This window comes from Leopardus geoffroyi, chromosome D1 (assembly GCF_018350155.1).
Source record: "Leopardus geoffroyi isolate Oge1 chromosome D1, O.geoffroyi_Oge1_pat1.0, whole genome shotgun sequence".
NCBI lineage: Eukaryota > Metazoa > Chordata > Mammalia > Carnivora > Felidae > Leopardus > Leopardus geoffroyi.
Genome location: NC_059329.1, coordinates 109,529,738 through 109,555,883, shown reverse-complemented (window position 1 = coordinate 109,555,883; position 26,146 = coordinate 109,529,738). Strand labels below are relative to the sequence as shown.

General features: G+C 50.4%; 1 protein-coding gene across 4 annotated transcripts; it reads right to left on the bottom strand.

The window, feature by feature from the left end:
* Positions 1-2,236: 2,236 nt before the first annotated feature.
* NPAS4 (neuronal PAS domain protein 4) lies at positions 2,237-19,150 on the bottom strand. 4 transcript variants are annotated; one of them, XM_045486868.1, is made up of 9 exons: positions 18,783-19,150; positions 7,592-18,384; positions 6,720-6,871; positions 6,421-6,523; positions 6,040-6,301; positions 5,749-5,858; positions 5,267-5,402; positions 3,711-5,146; positions 2,237-2,990 (listed from the first exon to the last, which is right to left on the bottom strand). In XM_045486868.1, exons 2-9 carry the CDS (start codon positions 7,764-7,766, stop codon positions 2,962-2,964), a joined length of 2,403 nt encoding a protein of 800 aa, XP_045342824.1. In that variant the 5' UTR covers positions 7,767-18,384; positions 18,783-19,150; the 3' UTR covers positions 2,237-2,961. The 4 variants fall into 4 exon arrangements, with proteins under 4 accessions (XP_045342824.1, XP_045342825.1, XP_045342823.1 ...); XM_045486869.1 differs by having other exon boundaries at positions 7,592-16,639; positions 17,298-19,133; XM_045486867.1 differs by having other exon boundaries at positions 7,592-19,133.
* Positions 19,151-26,146: the final 6,996 nt, after the last annotated feature.

The following is a 26,146-nucleotide window of genomic DNA, read 5'->3' as shown; positions in this document are numbered from 1 at the left end:
CTGAGCCACAGGGACCTTGGCAGAGAGAGGAACAGAAGCAGATCCTTCTCTGTCCAGCAGGCGGAGCAACTCGCTTTCTAATTTTTTTTTTCTCTGCGCTGGACGTGCCTGCCTCTCTCTCTGGTTCTGAGTGATCTCTGGTGCCTCCTCGTCAAAATGCACAGTCTACTGTCACCCCACCACCACCAGAAACCTCCCGTGAAGTGCTTCTTTTTTGTCACATATTTTAATTTTTTAGATTCTCCTTTATTTGGTTGAACTTTTAAAGAAACGTTTAGTTTCAGAATAGATTTAGATTTATGGAAATGTTAAATATACTCCATGCCTATCATTTCCCCTGTTATTAACATCTTACACTTACTGGTACACTTGTCACAATTAATGAGGCTATATGGATACATTATTATTAACTAAAGTCCATAATTTATTCAGATTTCTCTTTTTTTTTTTAAACCTCTCCTTTTTCTGTTCCAAGATCCCATCCAGAATATCACTGTGTATTTCGTTGTCATTTTTCTTAGGCTCCTTTCAGCTGTTCACCGCTTCTCAGACTTCTCTTTCCTTTTTGATGACCACCAGGGAGGCTTTTAGATGGGGCTCAAGCGTGTCTTGAGCTTACATATTCCCTTAAGATTCGAAGCTGAGAGCTATAACCTTTTGCCTTCTGGGGAACTCAGGAACAAGTTTTTGTGGTAGAAACTGGTGACTTTCGACTCAAATCCTTGGGCTGATCTTCAGAAATTGTCCCCCTCAATCTAATATTTCTGGTGTTTCTGTCTTGTGCTCATCCCCGTGTACCGTGCCAGCAGAGGAGTGGAGCTAAGACTGGGTCCTCCCAGGGCTTATGGTTCACTTCTTCTGTCCAAGTTGGAGAACAGAGCCACAGGAAAGAAGAGGGCAATGCTTTATTCGTGTTTCACCCAAGGATCCATCCAAGGTGGAAAAGGGGTGACAGGTCCCTAGAATGTCTTCCTTCTTGTGGGACCGTCTCAAGGGCATGGCCCTGGAGCTGGAGGATTTGGAATGAGACAGAATTTAGGGGACTCTCAGTGTCATGATCTCAGCTACAGGAGTCCAGTCCCATATTTCACTGGGGGAAGATTGGAGTTTCCTTCCTCTCCTTGAGAAAGAAACTTCTCTGAGACTTGGTGGTTAACAGTGCCTTCTAATTCACTTTAATAACTTATGTCTGTTCTGTGCTCCTCAGCTTAGAAAGACCCAATCAAATTCTAGTAGCATCTTTGAGGGGTAAGTACTTTTTTTTTTTTTTTTTTTTTTTTTGCTTTCAGTCCTATTTTACCTGTGAAGAAACTGAGGTTCGGGTCTGACACAGCAAGTAGTGGTTGGACATGGGATTTGAATCCACCTCTTTCTGTCCCCTAATTTTCATTCTCCTACCCCCCACCAAGTTCTTCTCTTGACCCAGTCAATTTTATTCTGCTCAAAATTTGGGGGTCTTCTCTAGCTTGTAGACCTGGAGGAGGAGAAGAGGCACCTGGTCCAGCCCAAACCTGACTTTCTCAGGTCATCTAGGATGGGACGATTTGAGATGGTGATTCACTGGCTTTGGGAACAGAGGGAACAACCCAGAACTCAGATGTAGATGATGCAAGTATGTTGCCTATCCATGCCTCCCCCCGATGGTAGGGGCAAATCATTTTTTACCTGAGATCATCAGTTTCTTCATCTGTGAAATGGTGCTAATATGCCTGCCTAGAGGCTTTATTACAATGAATAGAGGATGTAAAAGTGTCCACTGAAAGCCCCACGCAGAGATTACGCAGATGGGCATCATCTCCAATGAGAAGATCCAGGGCCCCAAAGGGAAGTCGCTTCCCTGCAGGACAAGGCTGAAGGAAGAGACTCATGTCTGAAATTTCAAATCAATGTGCAGGAAAATGCCAAGCCGAATCCCCTACCCGTCCCCAGCCCTTCTCCTCCCTCCCATATTGTGAGCGCTGCAAGCCTAGAGCAGGGAGGAGACTCCAATACCCTCTAATATTTTACACCAAAGCATCTTGAAGGCAAGTGTTTCAGCTCCAAACTCTCCAGCTTCTAGCACGGAGTGGGCCACACACTGTATGCCCATGTCAAGCGAAGGAATGAATGAGTGCATAAGTGAATGAAGAAACACCAGGGCTGTCAGCAGATCCAGACTTTATCTCCTGACCTCCGGGCTCCCAACCTTCTCAGATCCCCACCCTTCCCTTTCCACAACAGTACATGACACCAGCAGTACCAAAAAGGCAAACTGGACTTTATTATAAAGTTGGCTACAAAGTCACCGCAGCACCACGAAGTGGCCACCTGGGCAGGCCCAGGCAGTCTGGCAGCCGGGTGAGTCCCGCACCAGGTACACGCACTCGTGCAAGCACACGTGTGACAGCGGCAGGTCTGCCTTCCTCCATCGGAAAGGAACGTAGCGTCTCTTCGCGCCCCCCACCCCAGGCGCGGGGCGCAAAAGTCACAAGAAGGGCCGCCAGGGCGGCAGAGTCCATCGGAATTGAAATCCCGTTACTGGTGTGTAGAGAATTCTACGTGGGTGTCAAGAGCCCCTCGGGGCACAGGCTGGCCCAGGTGGGCGCTGCCTTTCCCCCACCAAGGCCCAGGGGTGGCTTGGCCCCCAGGAGTGGAGAACTGGCCCAGGCCCATGGGGTAGTGCGGGGAGTGGGGAAGTGAGACTCCCCCATTCTCCGCTTGAAAATCCCATTCAAGGAAACTCACTACGAGTGAATACAGATTGAAATGGAAACTGAGATTGCTTGAAGTCTCTAAATTTTAAAAAGAAGCTCCCCTCCCCTGCCCTCCCACCTCCCCCCCCCAAATCCTGCAGGGCCTAGGGAATCAGATATATCCCCCTCTGGCCCCCAGAATCCCCCCAACTGTCCCGGGGGGGTGGAGAGCGGCTCCACGTCTTGATGACAATATGCCATACTTGACGACGTTAAGTCACAGACTTATTCAAAACGTTGGTTCCCCTCCACTTCCATCTGCAGAGAGAGAGAGAGAAAGAGAGAGAGAGAGAGAGAGAGAGAGATGACATTCAGTAAGTCCATTAGGAAAGATAGATTGAAGATGTGGTGTACTGTTGACACATAGTATGGGCTTCAAATATGTTGGTCCAATGACTGAGTGATCACCAGAGGCTCGGCAAGATAAGGGAGCAATTTGGGAGGATGGAATAGCTACAACTGTAGTTTTGGAAAGGATGGAGCCATGAGCAAGGAGCCCCCAATGGGCCAGGGGCTAATTTTCACTTTCTGCCTTTCCCAAACTTCTACAGACTCTTGCTCTGTATTCTCTTTAAGGAGTAAGAATACTGAGATAGAACTCTAATCCCTCATCCATCGATTTGTTATGTGACCTTAGGCAAGTTTCTTTAACTCTGGGACCTTGGTTTTCTTCATCTGTAATATGGGTGGTGATAGCCGATCTAGGTCCCTCACAGAATTAAGAAGCACAAGCCACTACCAAGGATTCTCTTGCGTTTTATACTGCACCCCTGCCCCCTGCCCTCTAGGCCCACTTGCCCAGAATAACTATGCTAAGTTTTTCACTAGTTCGTATCCTCACTGCTACCCTGGGCAGCAGGTGTTGTTATCCTATTAATAAAATTCAGGCACAGAAAGGGGAGTTTACTCATCTAATTCCACCAGCATCTCATTGGCAGAACAGGGACTTGAGTTTCTCAACATTTTGGTTGGACTTACCTTCATGGAAGCTGTCTTGAACTTGGCTCTGGAGTTGATGCAACTCATCAGTAAACCCATCGTAGGGGAATGCTGAGACACCTGTCTCAAAGGCGGTTTCATATGTGGCCAGGTCCTCCAGGAAGCTGTGGTCTTCTGGGGACAGGTTGTTGCAAGGCGATGAGGCCCCTCCTGGGACCGCTGCCTCAGGATCCCCTGAACTCCATTCCCCATTGGGGTCTGGGGTAGAGAGATCCATGAATATGTCTTCCACGGGCGTCTCTTCCAGGAATATGTTATCAGGGTCAGCCAGGAAATCCAGCTCCTGGCATTTCCAGGGTTTCAGGTCCAGGCTGAGCACAGGGGGACCAGCCCCCGGCAGGGACAGGTTGGAGTCTAGGGGCTCCAGACCTCCAAGTGGCTCTAGCCCGCCCGTGCCAGCCTCAGCTGAGAAGGGCCTGTCCATGCCCTGAGCCAACTGGCTGATCTGCTGGATGAGGCGGTCTATCTCATTCTGCTCCTTCTCAGAGTAGTGGAAGAAACTCTGCTTGACTGGAGAGGCCTCAGGTGTAAGCAGGCCTTCGGGTACCAGAGGGACATCCACAGAGAGGGGGCCCCGCAGCTGGGCTAGGGCCAGGAGCGTGCAGTCCCCATTACCAGGGCTGCTAGGACTTGGGGGCAACTTCTCATAGAGAAAACTGCATCCCTCCTGGGTGAAGTAAGTCTTGGTGGGATTGGGGCTCAGTTGCTCTGGGAAGGTTTGGCTGGGGCTGTTGAGGTGTGCTTGGAATGCTGTGCTGGGAGGAGTCAGTTGTTCATGGGCAGGACTGCCCAGAGGCTCTGGGAAGGTGGCAGTGCTGGGAAGCAGCTGGTCTGGGAAGGCAGAGGTGCAGGGAGTCAATTGATCTTCATAGCTTCTGGCTGAGCTTTCGGTCATCTGGCCTTGAAGTGGGCTCATCAGTGGATCTGGGAAGGTTGCACTGCTTGGAGTCAGTTGATCAGAAAAGGTGGCAGTGCTTGGAGTCAGCTGTTCTTGGAGAGAGCTGGATGGAGTGGACAAGTGGGTCTGGAAGGGCTCGTGGAGGCTGAAGAGGAAGGCACAGCCTCCTGGCTGGTGGGGTGTGTAGGGTGGAGTGCACACAAGATCCTTGCTCAGGTCTGCTTGAAGAGAAGGCTCAGGGCCAGACGGGAATGCCAGGTAACTAAAGCCCAGTTCTTTTTGGGATTGAGGAAGCTCTTCTGATGTTGAGGCAGCACCCAGGTCTGGAGCACTAGGGAAGTTGGTGCTTCTGGGAGCTCCCAAGGCTGGGGGGAAGAGTGGGTTGGGGCTGGAACACTGCTCTTGAGAGAGGATGTTCTCTGGGAATGAGGGCAGCATGGCTGGGGTGCCCAGAACATAGGCTGCCTGGGTGTTTTCAGAGTTCAGCTGCTGGCGGAGGCTCCAGGCTTCTGTGTCACTGGAGGGGAGAGAAGAGGCAGACGGTAAGGGTCTGGTGGTCTTTCCCAGAGCAGTTCCTGATTTTTACCTCCTCCATGCCCACCTCAGTTGCCCTCCAAGCCCCTGCCTTGCAGCTCACCTGATTGGGTAGTTATTAGCAGTAATGGGGCCCTCTGGACCTTCTGAATATAACAGGCAATAAATCCATGCCCAGCCTCCAGTCTTGGCCTGCAGTCTCACCACCATCTCTGCCTGAATATCTCCACTCTCAGCCACTGAAGGAAAAGAAGAGATGCAGAGTTAGGATGTCCATCAGGCGACACCACCTAAACTTCCCTCTTATTGACCTTTCCACTGAATTGGGGTATCCATGACATCTCCATTTCTGACTACCCTCACCTGCACCACTCAGCTCCCCACATTGACCTCACCACTTGGAGTCCCCCGGTCCTGACTCTATTCTCACTTTGACTCCTCACCCTAATGTTCATTCTGTAATATCCAAAAATTGTTGGCCTCTGTTATCTCCCCAGCATCATTCTTGACCACAGCCCTTCTTGGTTGGGTCTCCCATGACCTTTCCCAGCACCTGTCTTGTCCCCAGCCTCTCTGGACACTCACACAGGCGGTAGTGTTGAGCAGAAGCGTGGGCCAGGTCCTCGGGGTGCAGCAGTCCATACCATGATTTACAGAGCAGTTCACTGCGCTCAAAGCCCAGGTAGATTAGAACACTGGGAAGGTGGAAAGGGTGTGGTCAGCTTTCTGTTTTCTCTGCTTTATACCCAGGCATCTCACTCCCTCCCAGGTTCTCTGCCCCCTTACACCCCATCCTCCCTGCTCCTGACTCCAGAATCTAGGGTCCCCTCATCTCTGGCTTGCTTTCCTGCTGGAGTCTGAATGCTCTGGACTTACCTCTCAGAGATGTCCAGTAGGGCCAGGTCCTTAGCATGACGGCTCTGGAACATGGCCAGGAAGAGTGAGGCAGGGCCAGGGCCAGGGCCAGGGCGAGGTCTTGGCTCCAGTGGAGCACAGAAAGCCGTGAAAACAGGGTTTCCTGCCCAGTAGGCTCCAGGTGGATGAGCATGGAATCGGCCTCGAATAAGCACCAGTTTGTTGCCTGCACTCTGGCGCCTGAGGGACTTGGAAGTGTTGAAGCGGCAGCGGAAGAGGCGATCTAGGTAAATGAAGAGAAAAGCTGATAAGAGGGTGGATTGTTGAGAGAGATAGCAGGTGGAAAGGAGCAGGGAAGCAGGAAGGAGGTTTGATTGAGAGAGGGAGAAAGGGAGTTCTTACCGGTGTCCAGGGCAGAGGGCAGGGTGAGTTGCTGGCGCACAGTTAGGTGGTCAGCTGGGTCAATGATGTCGTAGATACTGTCACCCTGGGCAACGAGGTCCACCTGGAAAAAGGTGAAGAAGAGATGAAATGACGTTTAGTGATGGCAGCAAGAGTGAATCCTTAGCACATAGCATCTGGCAGTGTATAACCTCTCCTGCCTCAGATTCTCAAAAGTAATTCTCAGATTCTCAAAAGTGGAAAGCTCATTGTATCCCATACGTGCTCTAGCCCAAGCTAAGAGGACCCTCAGCACTCACCATGGAGTGGCCCAGATGTTCGCTCACACTCTCAGACAGATATAGCAGCTTCCCCTCAGCTGTGAACACAAGTAGAAATCCAGGTAGTGCCGCCACTATGTCTTCAAGCTCTTGAGATGAGAGAAGCCCTGTGGGGCCCGCCAGAGGAGTGCCTGCAGGGTAAGAAGATATGGTGGGTCAGGAGTAAAACTGGGAAGCAAATCATAAGTAAGGGAGGCATGGACTGAGTTTCAGAAAATCCAGAGGAATTTCTCATGAACCTGCCTCTGCACACACCTGTTGACCCGCTACCCACAGCCCTTGCCCAAGGAACCTGTTGCTGGATTTCCCTAGCCAGCCAGCCCTTTGACTTCTAAGTCGGAGCTGGGTCTTTGCTGGCCCTGAATTTCAGACCCTCGGACAGCGCTCAAAAGACAACCGGGAGTTCAGCACCGCGGGCAGCGCCTCTCAACACGGTGATGCGGTCAGCACCGCGGACAGCGCCTCAAAGGCTGCTGAAGAGCCTTTTCAACGTAGAGAACAGTGGCCACGCTTGCCCCGGTTTGGGTGACTCCATCCCTGCAACTTCCCGGGCTTCCCTCCTCGGGTTCCTGGAGTGCCTCTACGCTGTGGGAACTGGGGCCATTCTGTCCTGGCTTTCTTATTCCCATAAATCTGGCACCAGGGACACTATCCAGGCTCTTACCAGAACTAAGGTGAGGTCTGAACAGAGCTCAGGAGGAAAAGTAGGAAGACCTGAGTTCCCCAAGTCCCGTCTCTCCCCAGCTCGCCGCCACGCTGCCCTAGACATGCATCAGTCCCTGCTGGTTCCCTCAGCTCCACTGTCCCCGGTGCCCGCCAGCTCTGGTCTCTGGCAGCCCCAGTTTGCTCACCTCCAGCGAAGAAGACGCCCTTGCGAGTGTAGATGCAAGCAAGACTCATAATGTGCAGGTAGGAGAGCCGGACCTTGTCCGCTTCAGCTAGAGGCAGGAGCTCCTTGAGGTTCCGGATCTCAGCGTTGATCTGGTCGCGGCGCGCCTTGGAGGCGCCCTTGGTGGAGCGGTACATGACTAGCGGCTGCAGGGCTCCAGCTCCGGTGCTCCGAACACCTGCGTTCCCGTCCCGACGCACCGGTGGCTTCTTCCTCCTTGCTTCCCCGTCTCTCGCTCAGGCTCTCTCTCTCTCTCTCTGTCTCTCCTCTCCTGGGCTCCGCTCGGCTGCGCTGCCCCCCTCGACTGCCTCGTTCCGCCTTATATAGCTCCTGCTAGGCGTGGGGGGCTCGCTTTACAGAAAGGGGGGGGCGGGAAAGCAGGAGGCTGGGCTAAGCAAGCTGCAGCGGGAGCCACTGGCTGGGGAGGGGGGAGCGCTCCTCCTCCCTCCCGGGCTCCCGACGTCATCCCATGACGTAGAATGAGAGCGGGAGGGGGGACGGGGGGAGGGGGAGAACTGAGGCTGCGGAGGGGGCCGCGGCTGGCGGCAGCTGAACCGAGAAACGGGCGCTGCATTAGGAAGGCCTGAAAGAGGGTGCAGGGACCCAGGGGTCCGAATGTGTTCAGCTGAGGGAAGGGACAGGGCAAGGGTTAAGGCGGTCTGAAGCCCCTGGCAGGAGAGTCTGTAGAGAGGAGGGAGGGGTTGGTTCCAACAGGGATTTTTCTAAGGAGATAAGGAAATGGGGGAGGGGGAGGGTAGTCTACAAATTCTTCCTTGCTATTTGCCAGGCAAAGGTCATGTTCACATGGGGAGGAAAAGAAGGACCCTCCTTGGCCTCTGAGGGAGAGGTCGCAGCTGGGGTTTCTCTCTAGGGATTACTCAATCTGGGATTCCCTTAGTCACTTTCAAAGAACAAATCTCCTCCCCCTCCCCCGCCCACCCCCTCCCCGCTTTCCAAACCCGGGCTTGGCATTTAGCAAGGGGCATTATATGGAAGTCTAAGTCTCTAGGGTGGGGTGGAAAGGGGTTCCTGAGAGAGAAGGACCAGCTGAATTTGGCCTTGGTTCCATTTTCCCACAGCCAAGAATAGGAACACCAACACCAACGCTGGAGTCTGCAGTGATTCTCTGTTCCCCTGTCAACTAATTAACTGCAACCACTAACGGGGGAAACTGAGGCAGGGTCCCAGGCCACGGTGAGGATCTGGGTCTGCATCTAGATATCCCTTCCCCCACCCCGTTGCCAGCCCCAAAGCGAGCGGTTCCCCCCGCCCGACTGCAAGCCTCGGTCTCCCGGCGGGCCGGGGGCGGGGGCGGGGCCGGGGGAATCCCAGCTCCATATTAGGACAGGAATCCTCCGGCGGCTGCCGCGGCGGCGGCGGGCGGGGCCTGCCTGCCTCCGCACCGCTCCGGAGGGCTCCCCCCGTCTCCGGCGGGGAAGATGAGGAAGCAGCATAGAAAAGAGGGGGCCGTGCTGCACCCGCCGAGATCCCGCATCTGTCAAGGCCCCCTTGACTCCGTCAGGCTGTCCTCCGTACCCCCCTGCAACCCCCTCCCCATCCTCGGCGCTAAGACTCCTCGTTCTGTCTCCTAACCTTCAGCTCTCCACATCCTCCTTCCACAGCCCCGACTAGTTTCAGATCTCATTGCCTGCTTGGTGGTCTGTCTTACCTTTGTGCGCCCTCTCCCCCCTCCCCCCACCGCAGAAAAATGTTCCCCTTCTGCTCTCCAGAGACTCTTCCAATCTCCATCAGTTTTGTGTCCATATCATGTCACCTTTGCCCTCTCTCCTTCTTTCTTTTTTCTCTTTTCAGCACGGATGATTGCTCTCTACAGGGGATGAGGGGTGCCTTTCTTTCCCCCAGCACCACATCTGGGCTAGGGGACATTTTATGTGAAATCTTATTTGGTGGAGTAGGGATCTGTGTGAAATCACTTGAGAGGCTGGAAATGAGACCACTTAAAAATTGTGGGAGCGGGTCTGGATTGATTGTAGGAAGTCACATAGGAAGGGTGGGGATAAACTTTGACACCAAGAAGCAAAACTTGGGGTCGAAGAACCCCTCATTCCCATGGGAAAGGGTGGTGGCAAGAGTGGCAGAGTGGGGGCAGGAGACAGCCGAGGAGGAGGGTGTCTGGGCATCTGATCCTGACCTCTTGTGCCATTTTGGCAAAGGTTGGGCCATCTGCATCAACTATCCTGTGTTCGGTGGTACAACTGAGATGAAGGGAAGAGGTGGGGGGGGGGGCTGTCTGTCTGCCACTCTCTCTAACCCTATTTATCTGGATTTTAGAGAAATGGTTCCTTCAGGAAGCATATCTGTTCCTCTTTCGTCTCCATCTGACCCCTGATGTATCCATCCCTCTAGCTTCTGACCTTTGGACCCCTTGACCTCAAGCGCTTGATCTTTGGACCCCATCCTTGTATGAAAATCCAGGGAAGTATTCCTATTTTCTTCACCCACTGATGCTTTAGCCTTGGCTGGGAGACAGACTTAGTGTCCCTCTCTATGATAAGAACTATTTGTTGGTTGGATGCAGCCAGTCTCCAGTAAGGTGAACAGAGCTGCAGTGAAAGAATGGGGCATTGACCACTGTCCATGGTTCTGGGGGGAAAAAAAATCCCTGAAGTCATTTGGCCATAGTCTACCTGGACATCAAAAGAGAGCGTGAGTCCACACAGGCTTCAGAGTGAGGCCCCCGTTAGCTGTCCCCTTCTCCTCTGAGGATGAATATGGGAGGGGGCTTTAGGGGCCCAAGGGATCTGAGCTCAAGGAATAAAATAAGCATGCGAGGAGAACTAGCCAAGGGAAGAATCCTTGCATTTTTCCAGAATGGGCTGGGGGGAAGGCCTTCTGGAAAGAAAGAAGGGTCTAGAAAGGGACAAGGGAGGGGGAAGATAAGGGCTTATCCTAGTTCACCCACTCTAATTCAAGTTGAGAAGCTCTATATGCCCCAATGTCTCCTCTCCCTAGGCCAGCTCCCACTCCCCTTGCCTCCCACCTCCGTGAAGCTATTTTTAACTGTGCAGAACCAAAAATAGCTTGGCAGCAGCTTCAGGCCGTGGGAGAGGAGCTATTTATATCACCAGTGACGGTTCCAAAATAGCAAGCAGGAGGAGGGGGGCGGCTGGCACGCTAGAGAGCTCCTGGCCGCTGCTAAAAATACTGGCAGTGTGAGTCATCCCGGCCTGGCTGAGTCACCCCATTCTCCCCCCCACGAATCGGCAGGCAGCAGCAGCAGAACAGAACAGGCTAAGAATTGGAAGCTTGAGATGGGGGAGGTATCAGAGCCCATCATCTATGGGAAAGTGGGCAAGAAGCGATTTGATTCAAGAGGGGCTTTGGGGTGAATGTGTAGAAGGAAGGGGGGTGCAGCTAAACCCACTGGGCGAGCCTGCAGTATTCCCATCTATGCAGTGCTGTTTAAGGATGCATGGGCAATTGATGGGAGGGAGCCAGACTGAGGGTGTGCATGTGTCTGTCTGTCCATTTGACTGTGACTATATTTGTATGTCTGTGTCTGTCTGCATGTAACTTTGTGTTTGTGTCCCTGTGTATTTATGCATTTGCCTGCATCTATGTCTGCCTTTGTAAAAAAAAAAAAAAAAATGTCTACCACTTCCTGCGTTATGGGTAGTTCCATGTTTGTGTCTGTATGTGTTCATGTGTTTGCAGCTTTCTGTGCCTCCTTGTCTGTGTGTGTGTTCGTGTCCATATGTGAGTCTGCTCTGTGCCTTTTATTCTCAGCATCCAATGGAGAATGTGAATTTGCATGCATCCCCAGCCTCAATGCATCTTCTGTTGCCCTCTCTGATATCACTTGTTGGGCTCTTACACCACCTATCTATCCCTTACTCACCTCTCTCCACCCAGCATCTTCCTTTCTTTCCGACACTTGGCCCCCAACCATTTGTGAAAGTGTGTGTTGCATGCAATCTCTAGTAAAAAGATGGAGGAAGTGAGCCCCATATGACCTCTCCCTTATTCTTGAATTATCCTGAATCCTCCCTGGCCTGCAGGAGTAAGTGGTTTTCCATCGCTCCATATTTGGGGCGCTGAGGGAAGAGAAGGGCTTTCTTTAGTTCTAAAAAAAAATTCCTGGTGTGGGCACAGGCATGCGCAGCGCGCACACACACACATACACACACAACTGAGAGAGAGAATGAGAAGAGAAAAAAATATCAAGGTCCCTTCTTTACTGAGACAAGCTCTTTGCATCTGTTGCCATGGCAACCCGCCCACTCCTTCCCCGAAAAATCACCAAGAAGAGGTGATGGCATTGAGGACGGATTGGCTGATTTCTTTCTTTATTATTTTTTTCTGAAAAACGTCTTTTTATAGCAAGAACAGGCCGTGAGATCCCTTGCTCCTGTCTTGCATAGCTTTATTGGGGACCTGGAGAGACATCACCCCTTACCCACTCTCAAAGAGAAGGTGTATCTTTTCCAGAGATTTTGGGGAGGATTGCCTCCTGAGAGGGAGATGGAAAGTGATGGGAAGGGGGGGGGTCTGCTTCTCTAGAACAGTATGGAGACTCCTGGTTAGGGCTGCTTTTCTGGATATTTGGGGCAAGGATCTTTCTTGACAGAGGACTGTTGCAGTGTATTCTGTCCTGCCCTGGATAAATGTGTTTATGATACAAGAAGGAGAAAGAGAGAGGAAAGGGAGGAGGGCAGGGAGAGAGAGAAGGAGAGTGTGTGTTGGGGGGTGGATAGAGAATCACTTTATTGGTCTTCAGAGCATATGACAAGATGCCAAAGGACACGAGATCTCAGTGGTGGTCAGACCAGACAGGCAGACAAGATGGCTCAAGAAACATCCATTAATGCAATTGATGGTGCTGTGAGTCACCACCAGATCGCGACTGTGTCTTCTTGCCATGCACCCCAGCTTCACTGATACATAGATAAATGATCTGGGGAGCACTGAATCTCACCTTTCCTAACTCTTGATTCTCAAAAGCCTCCTCTAAAGCCTGGCCACCAGCCACTGCAGCCACATCACTTTCTCAAGTGAACTGTAGCCTCCTGCCAAATGACTGGATGGTGGAAAAGAAGGGATTCCTCGTTTCCTCCTGTGCTTGGCTTGCTACAGAAATGGGGTCACTTGAGGATGGAGGTTGGAAAGCCAGACTAAGGATCTGACTCTAGAGAGAAACACCTCTTCCTTCCAGCAGGCTGCTGCCACCCTTAGCAGGCAAGGGTATGGCCTTGGGAGGGGAGTTAGCTCTACTTGAAGTGACGGAAAGACTTGAGATTTGCTCTGACCTGTTAGACCTATTCTCATGGCAAATCTGGCTGATACTGTTATAGCAATTGGATAGATGGTGAAACAGAATCAGAGATAGATACTGACTTACCCAAATTCACACAGCAAGTCATTGGTGGTTCTGGGTCTTAAGTCTAGTTCCCTGCCCCCAGCCCAGGCTCTTCCTCTTGCACTATGGAGTACAGCAGGGGTCTGCAAACTCTGGCCAGCATTCCAAATCTGGCCCACTGAGTGTTTTTGTAAATAAAGTTTTATTGACACACAACCACATCTATTTGTTTATGTATTGTCTATGGCTGTTTTCACCCTACAATGGCATAGTTGAGCAGTCACAACAGAGACAAAATGGCTTGAAAAGCCTAATATATTTACAGACTGACCCTTGGCAGAGCAAGTTTTCCAACTTTTAGGGTAGGATGACTTCATACAAGGAATATCTCCACTTGTCTCTCTCTTTCTCAGCCAGTAGCTCTCCGGGCCCAGGGCATACCAAGCTGTCAGTTTATCTCCCTTTATTCTTCCAAATGCCAAGAAGCAGTAGTAGTGTCTCTGCACTACGAGGGGAGGAGAGATTGGGGAGCCTCATGGGCTGGGCTCCTTACTAGGCTAGAAGCTAGGCTTTGTAGCTAGGTAGATGGAGCCTCCCCATGCAGGAGTGATGCTCCACATCCTGCTGCCATGGCAACAAAGTTGGAGTTGGCAACAAAAAATCAGGGTACTCCATTCCATCCTTACCTCAACCCTAGTCTGAAGACTGCATTTTGGGAAGGGGGGGGTGTCCCATATTTGGTGATTAAGGTATTTTCCGGAAGACAGAAAGCCCCGATGGGAAGAGAGTCATGGTATTATGAGGACTCAGGCCTCCTGGAGCCTCCAGTCTAACCACGGGGAAGAATCTCTATGCACCTTCTCAGACAGGTTCATTAAGTTGTCCAGGGTCACAGCTAGAATGAAATAATTCCAGAATCAGAAACCAGGGTCCCCGATTTCTATTTCTTTCCATTTTATTATTATTTTTTTTTTTTTACCAGATTGTTCTTTTGAATCCATGAGCTTGAAACCACACAAAAGTTCTCTAACAGATTCCCAAGGATCACCCCAGTCCCAGGCCTAGGGTTCACCAGTCTGTGGAGTGAAAGTTTAATCACCGTATAGAGCTGGTCTGTGCAGTGGCTGTCTAGTCTTCAGCTGCATCTTTAGCAGCCTGTTTTCTTTCTCCCAAGGCCTTTTCATTATGTGATCACTCCCCCAATCTACTTGCACAGGGAGATATTCAGAACATTTTATCTATTTATGGTTATGAAATCAACAAATCTCATGTGAAGAGGGTACATGCTGGCACCCACACGTTGAGACGGTCAGAGCTGGGTGAGTGGGCTGAACCGTGAAGGTGAGGGACACAGAGCTGTGGAGTGGGTGGGGAGGGGAGAGTGTAGCCAGGTGGGAAAAGATGAGGCTGCTTTGGGCAAGGACCTGGAGGCATGGCTGGGAGAAGAGGGCACAACTAATACAATGAAGAGTGCATCAGACCAGCCGTGTTCCAAGGAAGGGAGGAAAATCAATCACCTAAAATGCTCTATGAATGCACAGTAGAGACCCAACACTCCTGTAAGCCTCAAGTGGTAGACAGGAGTTCAGGACACTGGCCTTGCCCTTGGGACAAGGAGGTCTGGAGGAGGAGACAGACCCTCCACCCTTCATTTACTAGTTCGGCCCAGTTTCAGAGTCCTCCACCTCTCCCACCCCCACTCCCTCCCACCGGTGAATTCCTCCTGGCCCTACTGTCCTTCTAGTTGGGTCTGGGACCCTTTCTCAGTGCCCCCACAGATTCCTGCATTTCCTCATCCTACGTTGTCATTGCTGGTTTACTTGGCTGTCTCCTCACCAGCATCTCTGTCTGGTCTCCACATTCTCGGCGTCTAGCCTAGGACCCGGCTCAGAGCAGGGCCTCAGATATGTATTTCATTCATGCACACACATCCGAGCACTGAGTTTGTGCCAGGCTCTGTGCTAGGCACTGGTGATGCAATGTGTGGAAACACAGGCCTGGCGTTAACTTCATGGAGCATCCAGGCTGGTGAGAAAGCAAGAAACACCATCAAGCCATTTAAGCCATGGATGTGAAATGATTGCTGCAAAGAAGTGAGGCAAGGCGTGTAGAAAGAGCCAAACGAGGACTGACTGAGCCCGGGGAGTCCAGGGTGGTCTCCCTAAGGAGGTGTAATTGAGCTGAGTTGCTGGATGTCTAGTGACTGGCTGGTCGAGCTGTGCTGCGCTGTGCTGTGTGGGGTGGGGTAGACAGAGGAGTGCGGAAATGAGACCCCTTACAGGGATGGGGAGCTGCATCATGTGAGAAGCCCTCACAGCCTGAGGCTGTGTTAACAGGTGTGCGGAGTGCGGGTGAAGAGGGGGCAGCCTCTGCTAAGGGCAGCTGAGCCCCCACCTTGACCAGGAGGCTTGGCTCCTGTGTACGGGCAGAACCAAGAGGGGGCCCATGGGGGAGAGCAGACGGATGTGTGGGGAAAGCCAGTAACTTCTTTGTGGGAATGCAGGTGAGTGGGAGGGATCCTGGGGCTCAGAGAGGCAGGAGAGGGTGGGCGTCCAGCGAGGGGCTCTGGGGTGAGACTTCCATGTGGAGTCCTGGCTCCTTCACATTGGGCAAATGGCTTAACCTCTCCTGCTTCAGTTTACCCATCTGTTAAACAGGGATGTGAGGAGAATAATAGCTCCTGCATCAAAGGCTTGATGGAAAGTTAAATGAGTTAAATCATTAAAGCACCTGGAACAATGCCCGCCGCATGAAGGGAGCACGATCAACGTTGAATGACGGACTGTCGGCCACCATTACTTCACCTTTATGAAAAATATAATTTTGAACAAGCCTCTGAAGAGATGGCATGGGCTGCTTTGGGAGACAGCACATGCTCTGTCATTGTGGAATGACAGGACCCAGGCACCCACTGGCTTTTTGTAGCCTTGGCCCAGCTTGGTCCGAGAGCACCAGATGGGCTGGGCTGAGCTAGGGGCTGCAGCGGTTCCAAAGAAAAGGACACGGGGGGCTGGGAAGGTTGAGGGACACACACAAAATCATCCCGAGGGCTCTGGCCCTGGGCCCAGTGTGGTCCTTCCCGGGTACCACCGGCTCCCATGGTACTCAGCCAGTCCAGGCAGGGAGGTCAATGAGCCCTTTCAGTGCTCAGCAACTCAGCTCCCCTTGCCGTTTTTCTAGAAGCCAACCTAACCAACTTCTTCCCCAACTTAAAACACTCCTGGTTTCTATCACTCCCAACTACCCCAGATTCCTCCCAGCCACCTTCCTTCTTCTGCCCCCAGGTGCCTAGGCCACCATAGGCGCTAGCTTCAAGGATCTCCTTCTTATCACCTGAACATACCTTGCAACATGAGAGTTCACAGATGCACCTTATGTACCTAATGCGGGCATTAACTCACTAAAACCTCATGGCAACCCCACACGTGAGCTCTTATCATTCCCACTGGCCCTGGGCCCAGCAGAGAGGGAGTCTGCAAGGAATGGTCTGCAGCGTCCCAGGAGAGACTGATGGGGTTCAAGGCTGAGGTGGTCATGGGAAAGCAGTAGACCTGGGACTGGCCAGTGACAGAAGGGAAACCCTAGGAGCAACCAGAGACTCCCCATCCTTGGAAATGCTAGAGCTGCAAGGAGTTGGTTGGACCACAGCAAGAAAACAGGAGCGGCAGTTATGGCCTGTTGATGGAGCAGATCCTGGAAGCAGGAAAAGATTAACCCTGAGCAGATGGGGAGGGAACACCAGGAAGCTTTAGGATAAAGGACCATCCAGCTGAAGGGAAATCTCTCGATTCACCTAGAATAGACAGGGGATGAGCTGAAGGAGCCTTCTGTCAAGGATTGTCAAGGTTCTAGAGGATTGGAGGTGGGCTCAGCCTAGATCTCAGTGGATTGTGTTTGATGCAGGGGAGAGCCCTGGGCAGGAGACAAAGATTCTGGTTGTAACCCTGCCACCAGCCTACTTGGGTGTTATGCAAGCTCCTTCCCCTCTCTGGGCTCAGTTTCCCTGATTGCAAAATGTCAGTGGTAGTGGGTTGGACCACTTGGCCTGGAAGGGACCTCCCCTCTCTGGCATTTTGAGCATCTCTGGGTCCAGGACCCAGCTGGCCAGTGCCTCTCAGGCTTTGGAGGTTGAATGTTGCCTCTCTGAGGCCCAGTGTGAGGTAGGAAGAGCCCACGTGCCTAGTACTAGGTTCTGGGTGGGCTTGAAGTCTCCCGGAGGATGAAGTCCTTAGCCCTGGACAAGCAGGGCCACCTTGGGCCTTGGAGGCCTGGCCTGTGTAAACATTGATGGAAGCAAGCACCATCAGAGGCCATTCTCACAGTTCTGTGCCAAGTGCATGAGGGGACTTACCATTGGAGAGATCCGCAGGGCTCCAAGGTGTGTAAGACAGACCCCAGGTCATCCTCAGAGAGGTCTGCACAGCCCGCGGCTGAAGCAGGTACTGTCTCTTTATACTCCTCCTTAGCTTCAGCCTGGAGGAAAACACCCCAGCAGTGTCCCACAGACTGCCATAGAGGGACTCCACAGCCTGGAAAAATACCACATTTCAGAGAATCCCAGACTCACAGTTGGAGTGGGGGGCCCCTTAGTCATCCGCCTTGGGTGACTGAGACCTAGTACAGAGAATTGAGTGATCCAAGTGACACAGCCATCGTTTAGTAGAAGTGGACCCTGAACCAGGTTCCTGGCTCACAGTGCAGTGACCTTTGTGTGCCTTGTAAAGGCTGGCCTCTGGGACCAAGAGGCAGAGAGAGAGCCCAGGCCAGGAGGTGGTGTTCTGGGAACCAGTCTCAACAATGCACTGACTTGCTGTGTGAGCTTGGCAAATAATGTCTCCTGGAGGGATGCCTCAGTTTCCACTGTGTTCATTTAAAGGCTTGGCTCTGGCAATGGATACCCCTAGGAAGAGCCATTCAAGATTCCAGGGCTAACTTCTCCAGAGCAGGAACCTCTCTCCTTTGCCAGGCTTGATGCTCACAGCCAGGCTGGGTTGGATCCACCTTTGGGTCCCCAGCCCTGGTCCAGAGTAGGGGCCCAGAGACGTCAGGAATCTATACATCACCTTGGGCATGGTCAAGTACTTCACAGAAGTCTTCAGTGAGTTCTGGTCAAACACCCTTGTGATTGTTACAGGGAGAGTGCAGGCATCATTAGGATTGGGCAGGGGAATCCAAAAAGCTGGGTCCACATGGCTCTGGGGAGCTCTGCCAGAACCTGCAAGCCATACGTCCATCCAGAAACTAGCTGGTGCTTGTAAGCAGTCTGGAAAAGGTTTGGTCCCAGAAAATTCCAGAGAGCTGGTGACCTGTAGGAAGCCTTCGATGGAAGCAGACATTTGCAAGTAGCAACCTAGTTGGTTGGCCATAGAGTCCATGGGATCCAGAAGCTTGTCTAGAGTGATTAACGGTCCGGAAAGCCCATCTAGGTCTGGACTGTCCTGGGGAAGAAGAAGCAGATGCCATGCTGGAAGAGGAGATGTCTGGCTCCGCTGTTGGGTACAGGGCAAGGGCCAGAGGCTGACACACTGTGCCAGCTATTCTCAAGGTTAAGGAACACAGGATTGACCTCTGGCTCGGAAGCCTACATCATTGGGCTCTGGCTCATCGCTCTCCAGGAACATGCCATGTGACCCTGGTTAAGTCACTACTCTTCTCTGGGCCTCAGTTTCCCTTTCAGTTTAATGGGTGTTCTGGAGAAACTGATCAGGGGCCTTCCAGCTAAGATCTTAAACCAACCCCAGGCTAAGCCCGGGACAAAAAGGCTAAGGCAGGAAGCTGGAGGGGGGCACGGGTCTCCAGAGACCTGGGGTAGCCCCGCGGGCAGTGAAGTTCTCACCTGATGTTTTCACTCTGTGGCCTTGTCCAGAGAGGATCCCCAAACGCGCTAGGCCTGGCATCTTGTTTCCTTCCAAGGCTCCTATGGAAGAAGAATCTCCCCTGTTGGAGGGAGGAGGAGGGGGACGAGGGGCAAGGGCAGGACCTCCTTTCTCATGGTTGAAATTTCCCTAAAGTGAGTGGAGGGCGCTAAAATGGGGGTGGGGTATATGGCACGGGGGGCTTCCCGGGCCCAGGCTCCGCGCCGGGCTCGCGGCTCGGGGGCGGGGGCAGCTCCCGGCCTCTAGCGGAGCCGCCACTCCGCCGGTTGCCTTTAAAAGGCGCCAGCGCGCGCGCATCAGCAGAAGGGCTGCGGCTCTCTTCCAAAATAGGCAAGAACTGGGAGGCCGCGGGAGACGACGAGCTGCGAGCTGCGCGGACGTCACCAGGGGCCTCCCTCCCACCCCCGCCTGCATCACGTCTCCATGGCAACGGCGTACCGCGGCCGCAGATGAATGAGCTAGAGCTAGGAGAGGAGGAGCGCACAGAGACGAACGATCCCTCTTCCAGCATCCAGGCTGCCCTAGGGAAGGGGATGCACACCCGGCGCTAGAAGGAAGGGGGCGCCCTCTTATTCAGAAAGACTCCAAAACCCATTCATTCCCAAATGATCCTTTTGTGTCCCGGAAATCTGGAAGCTACATGGTCCAGGGACCCCTGACCCTTCGGTTCAGGGCTCCTCCAGCCTCAGAGCTCCCCTTTACCCCCCTATCCTCTCTTATTCCGTCAGCTCTTTCTGTTCCCCAAACTTTGCGGAAATATCAGACATCGTGTGTCTTAGCGCCACCACGTGGCCAATGGTGGCGCTGCGTCAGGAGTGCTTGTAGCTGGGGTCTCGCCGTCTATGTCGCCCTCTGGCGCTTGCTAGTGGGAAGAGCACAAAAGATCTCAGTCTTCGCATAAGGACTAATTAACAAAGGCATTACTGAGACATTAGTAAAGTTTAGTGAGTGCTTTCGATATGTCTAAGTTGATAAGTGCTTCATTTCATTCTCACAGCAACTCTGCAATTCAGACGTGACGACGATGACGATGATGATGATCACTATTTCGATTTTACGGGTGAGAACAGGCTGAGGGAAGTTGCAGCTTGCCTAAGATCTCCCAACTGTAGGGCAGAACCGCCACCTGAACTCGTGCTGTGAAAAGCAATTGTGACCCCCTCACTTCCAAATCAGTGGCCTCTGTTGGTCCACCCCATAGTCTCTTGATATAAGCAGCACAACACTTATTAAAATGATTCCCATTTTACAGGTAAAGAGACTGAGACTCAGAAAAGTGAAATGTTTTGCCCGAAGTTTCAGCAGCCATGGATAGAGCCCGGGTCTCTAAGCCCCTGATCTAGGGATTTTTAGGCAGTGGAATAACAGGGAATTCAGCACACCCCTGTGAGACCCTTAGTAAGAGAGACTGAGGAGATAGCTCATCCCGGGCTACCACCCCCCTCCATTAGCAAATGCCCAGGTCAGCAGAGGAGCAGGGACTCGCCCCCACCTCCCAGGATTTTGAGAGTTCATAGGAGTTAGATGCTTGTTTATCTCTGCATATATAAAAATGTGCACCGTGCATCATTTTAATGCCATCTTTTTTTAAGCTTATTTATTTTTGAGACAGAGAGAGAACAGGGGAGGGGCAGAGAGAGAGAGAGAGAGAATCCCAAGCAGGCTCCAAGCTCTCAGCACAGAGCCACACGCCAGGCTCCATCTCACCAACAATCTCACCAGTCATGAGATCACCACCTGAGCCGAAATCCAGAGTCCCACGCTTACCCAGCTGAGCCACTCAGGCACCCCATTAGTGTCATCTTCTAAGAGACTCTTCCTACTAATGCAGGACCCCTTGCATTTATCTAATATTGGGCTGAGAAGACGCTTCCTGGTTTCAGCTTGCTGCTTTTAAATTGACCTGCCCTATTTGCCAGTGAATAACTGTTCTCAGGTCTATTGCTTTCTTGTTTTTCCTGCGGACATGCTGACTCCATGCCAGTCTCGGGGTGGCGCTTGGGGCGGGGGGATGTTGTTAGTTTGTTTTTACTGGCTTGTGTTTTGGAGCTCATGGGTATACCATGTTATCTAGTTTTGTTGCAAAACTCTGACCATGTGATTTGATTTTATTATATAGTTGCTCTGTTTTAAGTGGAGATTCAAAATCTGGCCTCCACTGCTGCTGCCTCCCCTGTTATTCTTAGCTAACCCACTTGGGGATGCCAAGGGTTTGAGTGTAAACCATTAAAGGGAATCCAAGAGGCTGGTAGTCACACTTTCTAAAGCTCCAGTTTAAAGACACTGCTTCCAGTGTGGTTTAGATTTTTCAGGAATCTGAACCATCAGCAATGGGCACATTTCCCCATTTGGTTGACACTCACTCCACTTACCGGATCCTGGACTTCCAAGGCCCATTAATGGCTTTCTGTCCCCATTCAAAGGACACCAATTCAGTCAACATCTTTCCTTCATCCTGGATGGTTCTGTTGTTTTCCCATGAGCTTGTTAACAGGATTTGCTGCCATTATGGCAGTCCTAAAAGGGCTGGAGAAATCAATCCATTTATTTACTCTAGACAAAGTAAATCTTTATCTAGATTCACTCAGATGTGTATCTAAATAGCTTCTCCTAAATGCTTTCCTGCTGTTTCCTCCAGTAGGAAATGCTGGAGGATATTGGGGTATTCCCTCTTTTTGATCCCAAAGTTTTTCTCCCAAGGTGTGTTTACAGTTTTCTGCATAGACCCACTCTGCCTCTTGATATGAATGTCCTCTGGAATAGCCAGTCACTCCAGGAAGTCCACAGAGTTGGGACAATTTGGGACAGTTGGTAAATTCCCTCTGCACTCACTATTCCACCATTGGGTTATAACCATCCATGTTTAATTTCTTACCCATCACATATCTGCCCCCAAGTGGCTCCCATGGGTATGCTCCATGCCCAAGATTTTAGTATCATAGCAGTGAGGGTGGGGACGGGCACAGGAATGTGGCCTCTCAGTTGGTTTTCCATAACTGTTCAGTTCTGACTTCTACTGGGCAGAGCCAAGAACTGTCTCATGAGCATTTTTTTTTTAGTTTATTTATTTATTTTGTGAAAGAGAGAGAGTGAGAGCAGGGGAGGAGCAGAGAGAGAATGAGAGAGAATCCCAAGTAGGCTCTGTGCTCTCAGTGCAAGAACCCAACATGGGGCTCGAACCCACCAACCATGAGCTCATCACCTGAGCTGAAATCAAGAGTCAGACACTCAACCAACTGAGCCATCCAGGCATCCCTCTCATGAGGATTTTCAATTGGAACCATATCTAGTAAATTCTTATAAACAAAGCATCCTCCATGTGGTACAGATAGACTACAGATAGAAGAAAAATCTTTTCACATTATTCCTACAGTCAGTAGGGCCAATCTTTGTGGCATGGTACCCATTCAGATTTGTTAATCCTTGAGGTTCTGTATCAGTTAGCTATTGCTTTATAACAAACAACCCCAAAACAGTAGCTTAAAACACTGCACATTTATTATTGTACACAAGTCTATTGATCAACTGGGCAGTCTGGCTTTGGATGTATTCAGTTAATACTTTGTGGTCAGGTAGGCAACTCTGTTGGTCTTGTATTGGATCTCTCACATACTTTGGGATCAGTTGGCTGTAGGTTGGTCTAGCATAATCTCAAGTGGGACCATTGGGCTCTCCTTTACACAGTCTCTCATCTTCCAGCAACCTAGCCTGGGCTTGCCCACATGGAGGTGGCAGTGTTCCTAGAGGGAGGTGGAATACAAAGCCTTTTGAGGCCAAGGCATGGAGCATGGCACTCCACATTCTATTTGACCAAGTCGGTCACAAGTTCAACCCAGAGTCAGAGTGGGAGGAGACTACAAAGCTACAGGGAAAATGGTGAATACAGAGAAGCCAATAACTGGGGACATGAATGTAGTTACTTTCCACAGGCTCCATGAGTTTCTCTATGACAGCCAATTACGGTGACAGTGAATTATGCCTGCTTAAATTTTGATTTATAGTAGGATCATTATTCTATATTACATTCCTAGCATTGATTTTTACCAATATATTTTAAACAGGGTCTGAATTTTTTTAATTTTTCATTTTTTAAAAAATTTTTTGGGGCGCCTGGGTGGCTCAGTCAGTTGGGTGACTGACTTCAGCTCAGGTCATGATTTCACGGTTTATGAGTTCGAGCCCCACGTCGGACTCTGTGCTGACAGCTCAAGCCTGGAGCCTGCTTCAGATTCTGTGTCTCCCTCTCTTTCTGCCCCCCCCCCACCCCGCTCATGCTCTGTCTCTCTCTGTCTCAGAAGTAAATAAGCATTTATTTATAAAATAAGCATGAACATTTTTTTAATGTTTATTTATTTTTGAGAGCCAGAGAGAGACAGAGCATGAGCAGGGGAGGGGCAGAGAGAGGGAAACATAGAATCTGAAGTAGGCTTCAGGCTCTGAGATGTCAGCACAGAGTCCAACGTGGGGCTTGAACTCACAAACCGTGAGATCATGACCTGAACCAAATTCAGATGCTTAACTGATTGAGCCACCTAGGTGCCCCACTAATTTTTCTTTTTAATGTTCATTATTTGAGAGAGAGAGACAGAGAGACAGAGAGACAGAGAGACAGAGCACAATCAGGAGAAGGGCAGAGAGAGAGAGAGAGAGAGAGAGAGAGAGAATCCGAAGCAGTCTCCAGGCTCTGAGCTGGACACAGCCTGACACGGGGCTCGAATCCACGCACCACAAAACCATGACCTGAGCTGAAGTCGGACGCCCAACTGACTGAGCCACCCAGGCACCCCATCTGAATCTTTATTATTAGGCTTTACAGGCACCACTCATAAATAGAAAAATTTGAATCCAAAGAACTTTATTCATTAGTAGTTAGAATGCCACTCCAGGCAGCTCACCATCATCCATTTATCATGCAATAAGCTGTGAGTGAAAGAGAACTCAAAAAGCGGCTTAGAATAATTAAATGTAGGGGCGCCTGTGTGGCGCAGTCGGTTAAGCGTCCGACTTCAGCCAGGTCACGATCTCCCGGTCCGGGAGTTCAAGCCCCACGTCAGGCTCTGGGCTGATGGCTCGGAGCCTGGAGCCTGTTTCCGATTCTGTGTCTCCCTCTCTCTCTGCCCCTCCCCCGTTCATGCTCTGTCTCTCTCTGTCCCAAAAATAAATAAATGTTGAAAAAAAATTAAAAAAAAAAGAATAATTAAATGTAATATCTCACAAACCGAGAAATCCAGAGGAGGGCCAGTCGATGCATCTTTTGAAAGGAAGAAGTTGACTTTAGAGGTTCCAAGCAATGTATCCGGATATAACACCCAGAGGAGAAAGAGAGAACAGGTCCTTCCATTCCTGGATCTCTTTCTTAGAGGAGAAGGAACCTCCCCCCCCCCCAAAGAATATCTGATACTAGATATTTTCCCTTTGCACCTCCAGATCCACTTGCCATCTTCTCCAGCTTGCTCCATGCCCTGGGATGGTGGGCTCTATGATGGTATGGATGGGCTCCTTTGCCCATTTTTTGCCAGGTGATGTGGCCAACAGGAATAATTCACAAAAGAATGAAAGGGTGAAGGAGTTAGGTCAAGGTATTTAAACTTCCTTGCCATCTACACTGGGTGACCATGGACTGATGGCATTTCTTCATCAAAGACTGAAGGCCCTGAAAGACTGAAGATAGTCTCCCCTACACATCTGTCCCAGTGGTTCATTAGCTTGAATTAAGTTGCCTGTTTCTGAGCCAAAACATTATAGGAGGGAACAACACTGTAAAATGATTATAGAAAAGGTAATCGAGGTAGAAGATTCATAAATGAAATCTAACATAAGGTAATTGGCATTCCCAATGATGAAATTACAAAAAATGCAATGGGAAAAATATTAAAAGATACAGTATCACAATTTCCAAAATAAGGATCAGCCTTTATTTATATGTAAAAGCTCATAGGTTGAAAAAGCATGCATGTCCTGGAGGAGAGGAGGAATCGCATAAAAAGAGCAAAGTGTCAGTCTGAAAGTACTAGATGTTATGGATACAGAGAGATTCCCATTGGTATTCATGGGGGGATAACTTGTCATATATACAAATAGGATAATGTAATTAATTCATTCATTCAACAAACCTTTTATGCTAGATCCTGTTCAAGACATCTGGGATACATTAGTATACAAACTACTGGTCTCTCCTTTTGGGGAGCTTACAGTCTAGTGGGGACAGAGACCTAACAACCGATATCATGAATAACAAAATTAGATGTTATGTTTATGGGGAAAAAATGTAGAGCAAGTTTGTCGGACTGGGAAAATCAGGGTTGCAATTTTATTTTATTATTTTTTTTTAAATTTTTTTTTCAACGTTTATTTATGTTGGGGACAGAGAGAGACAGAGCATGAACGGGGGAGGGGCAGAGAGAGAGGGAGACACAGAATCAGAAACAGGCTCCAGGCTCTGAGCCATCAGCCCAGAGCCTGACGCGGGGCTCGAACTCCCGGACCGCGAGATCGTGACCTGGCTGAAGTCGGACGCTTAACCGACTGCGCCACCCAGGCGCCCCAAGGGTTGCAATTTTAAATAAAGTGGTAGAGAGGACTTGTTGACAAGTTAGGAGCCCTAACGGTAGTCCATGTTAAACTGTGGCAACAAATCTCCTCAATTCTTCACTGCTTATAACAAGAAAGAGAGATGTTGAGGGGGAAGTTGGAAAGTAGATATGGGGTTAAAGATTGAGGTCTGAATTGGATATAAATTTGGGAGGAGACCTTGGTATATAAATGGTGCTTAACACCACAAATCTGGAGTGAGTACGTTAGAAAAGAGAGGAGTCCAAATCCAGAAGCCTGAAGAGATCAGGGAGGAGAGGGAGACTGAGAGAGACCACTGACACAGGAGGAAGAGCAAAGGAATATGTCCTAGAAGGTCAAGTGCAAAAAAGATTTCCACAAGGAGAGAGTAGTCTGTCAGGTCAATTTTGAAATAAGAATAGTTGAGGTCAATAGATGAGAACTAAGAATTTAAGACTTGGATGTCATGGATGACTTTTTCCATGGATGGCCAAGCTGAGAGACAGGTTGGGATGGGTTTAGGAGGGAATTGAAGTGGAGAAATTGGAGATAAGGAGTATCAACAGGTTTTTTTTTTTTTTTCTGCAAAAGGAACAAAAGTATGAGTGGTAGTTGCCAAGGGAAGTAAGATCAAGATAATGTTTATATGCTTTCAAGAGGGGAGGAATTAACTACATGCCTGTATACTGATAGAAAAGATCCGGTAGGGAGCAAACATCGCTAGAGGAGAGAGGAGGGACTTGCTAGAGCAGAGTCCTTGAGGAGATGAGAG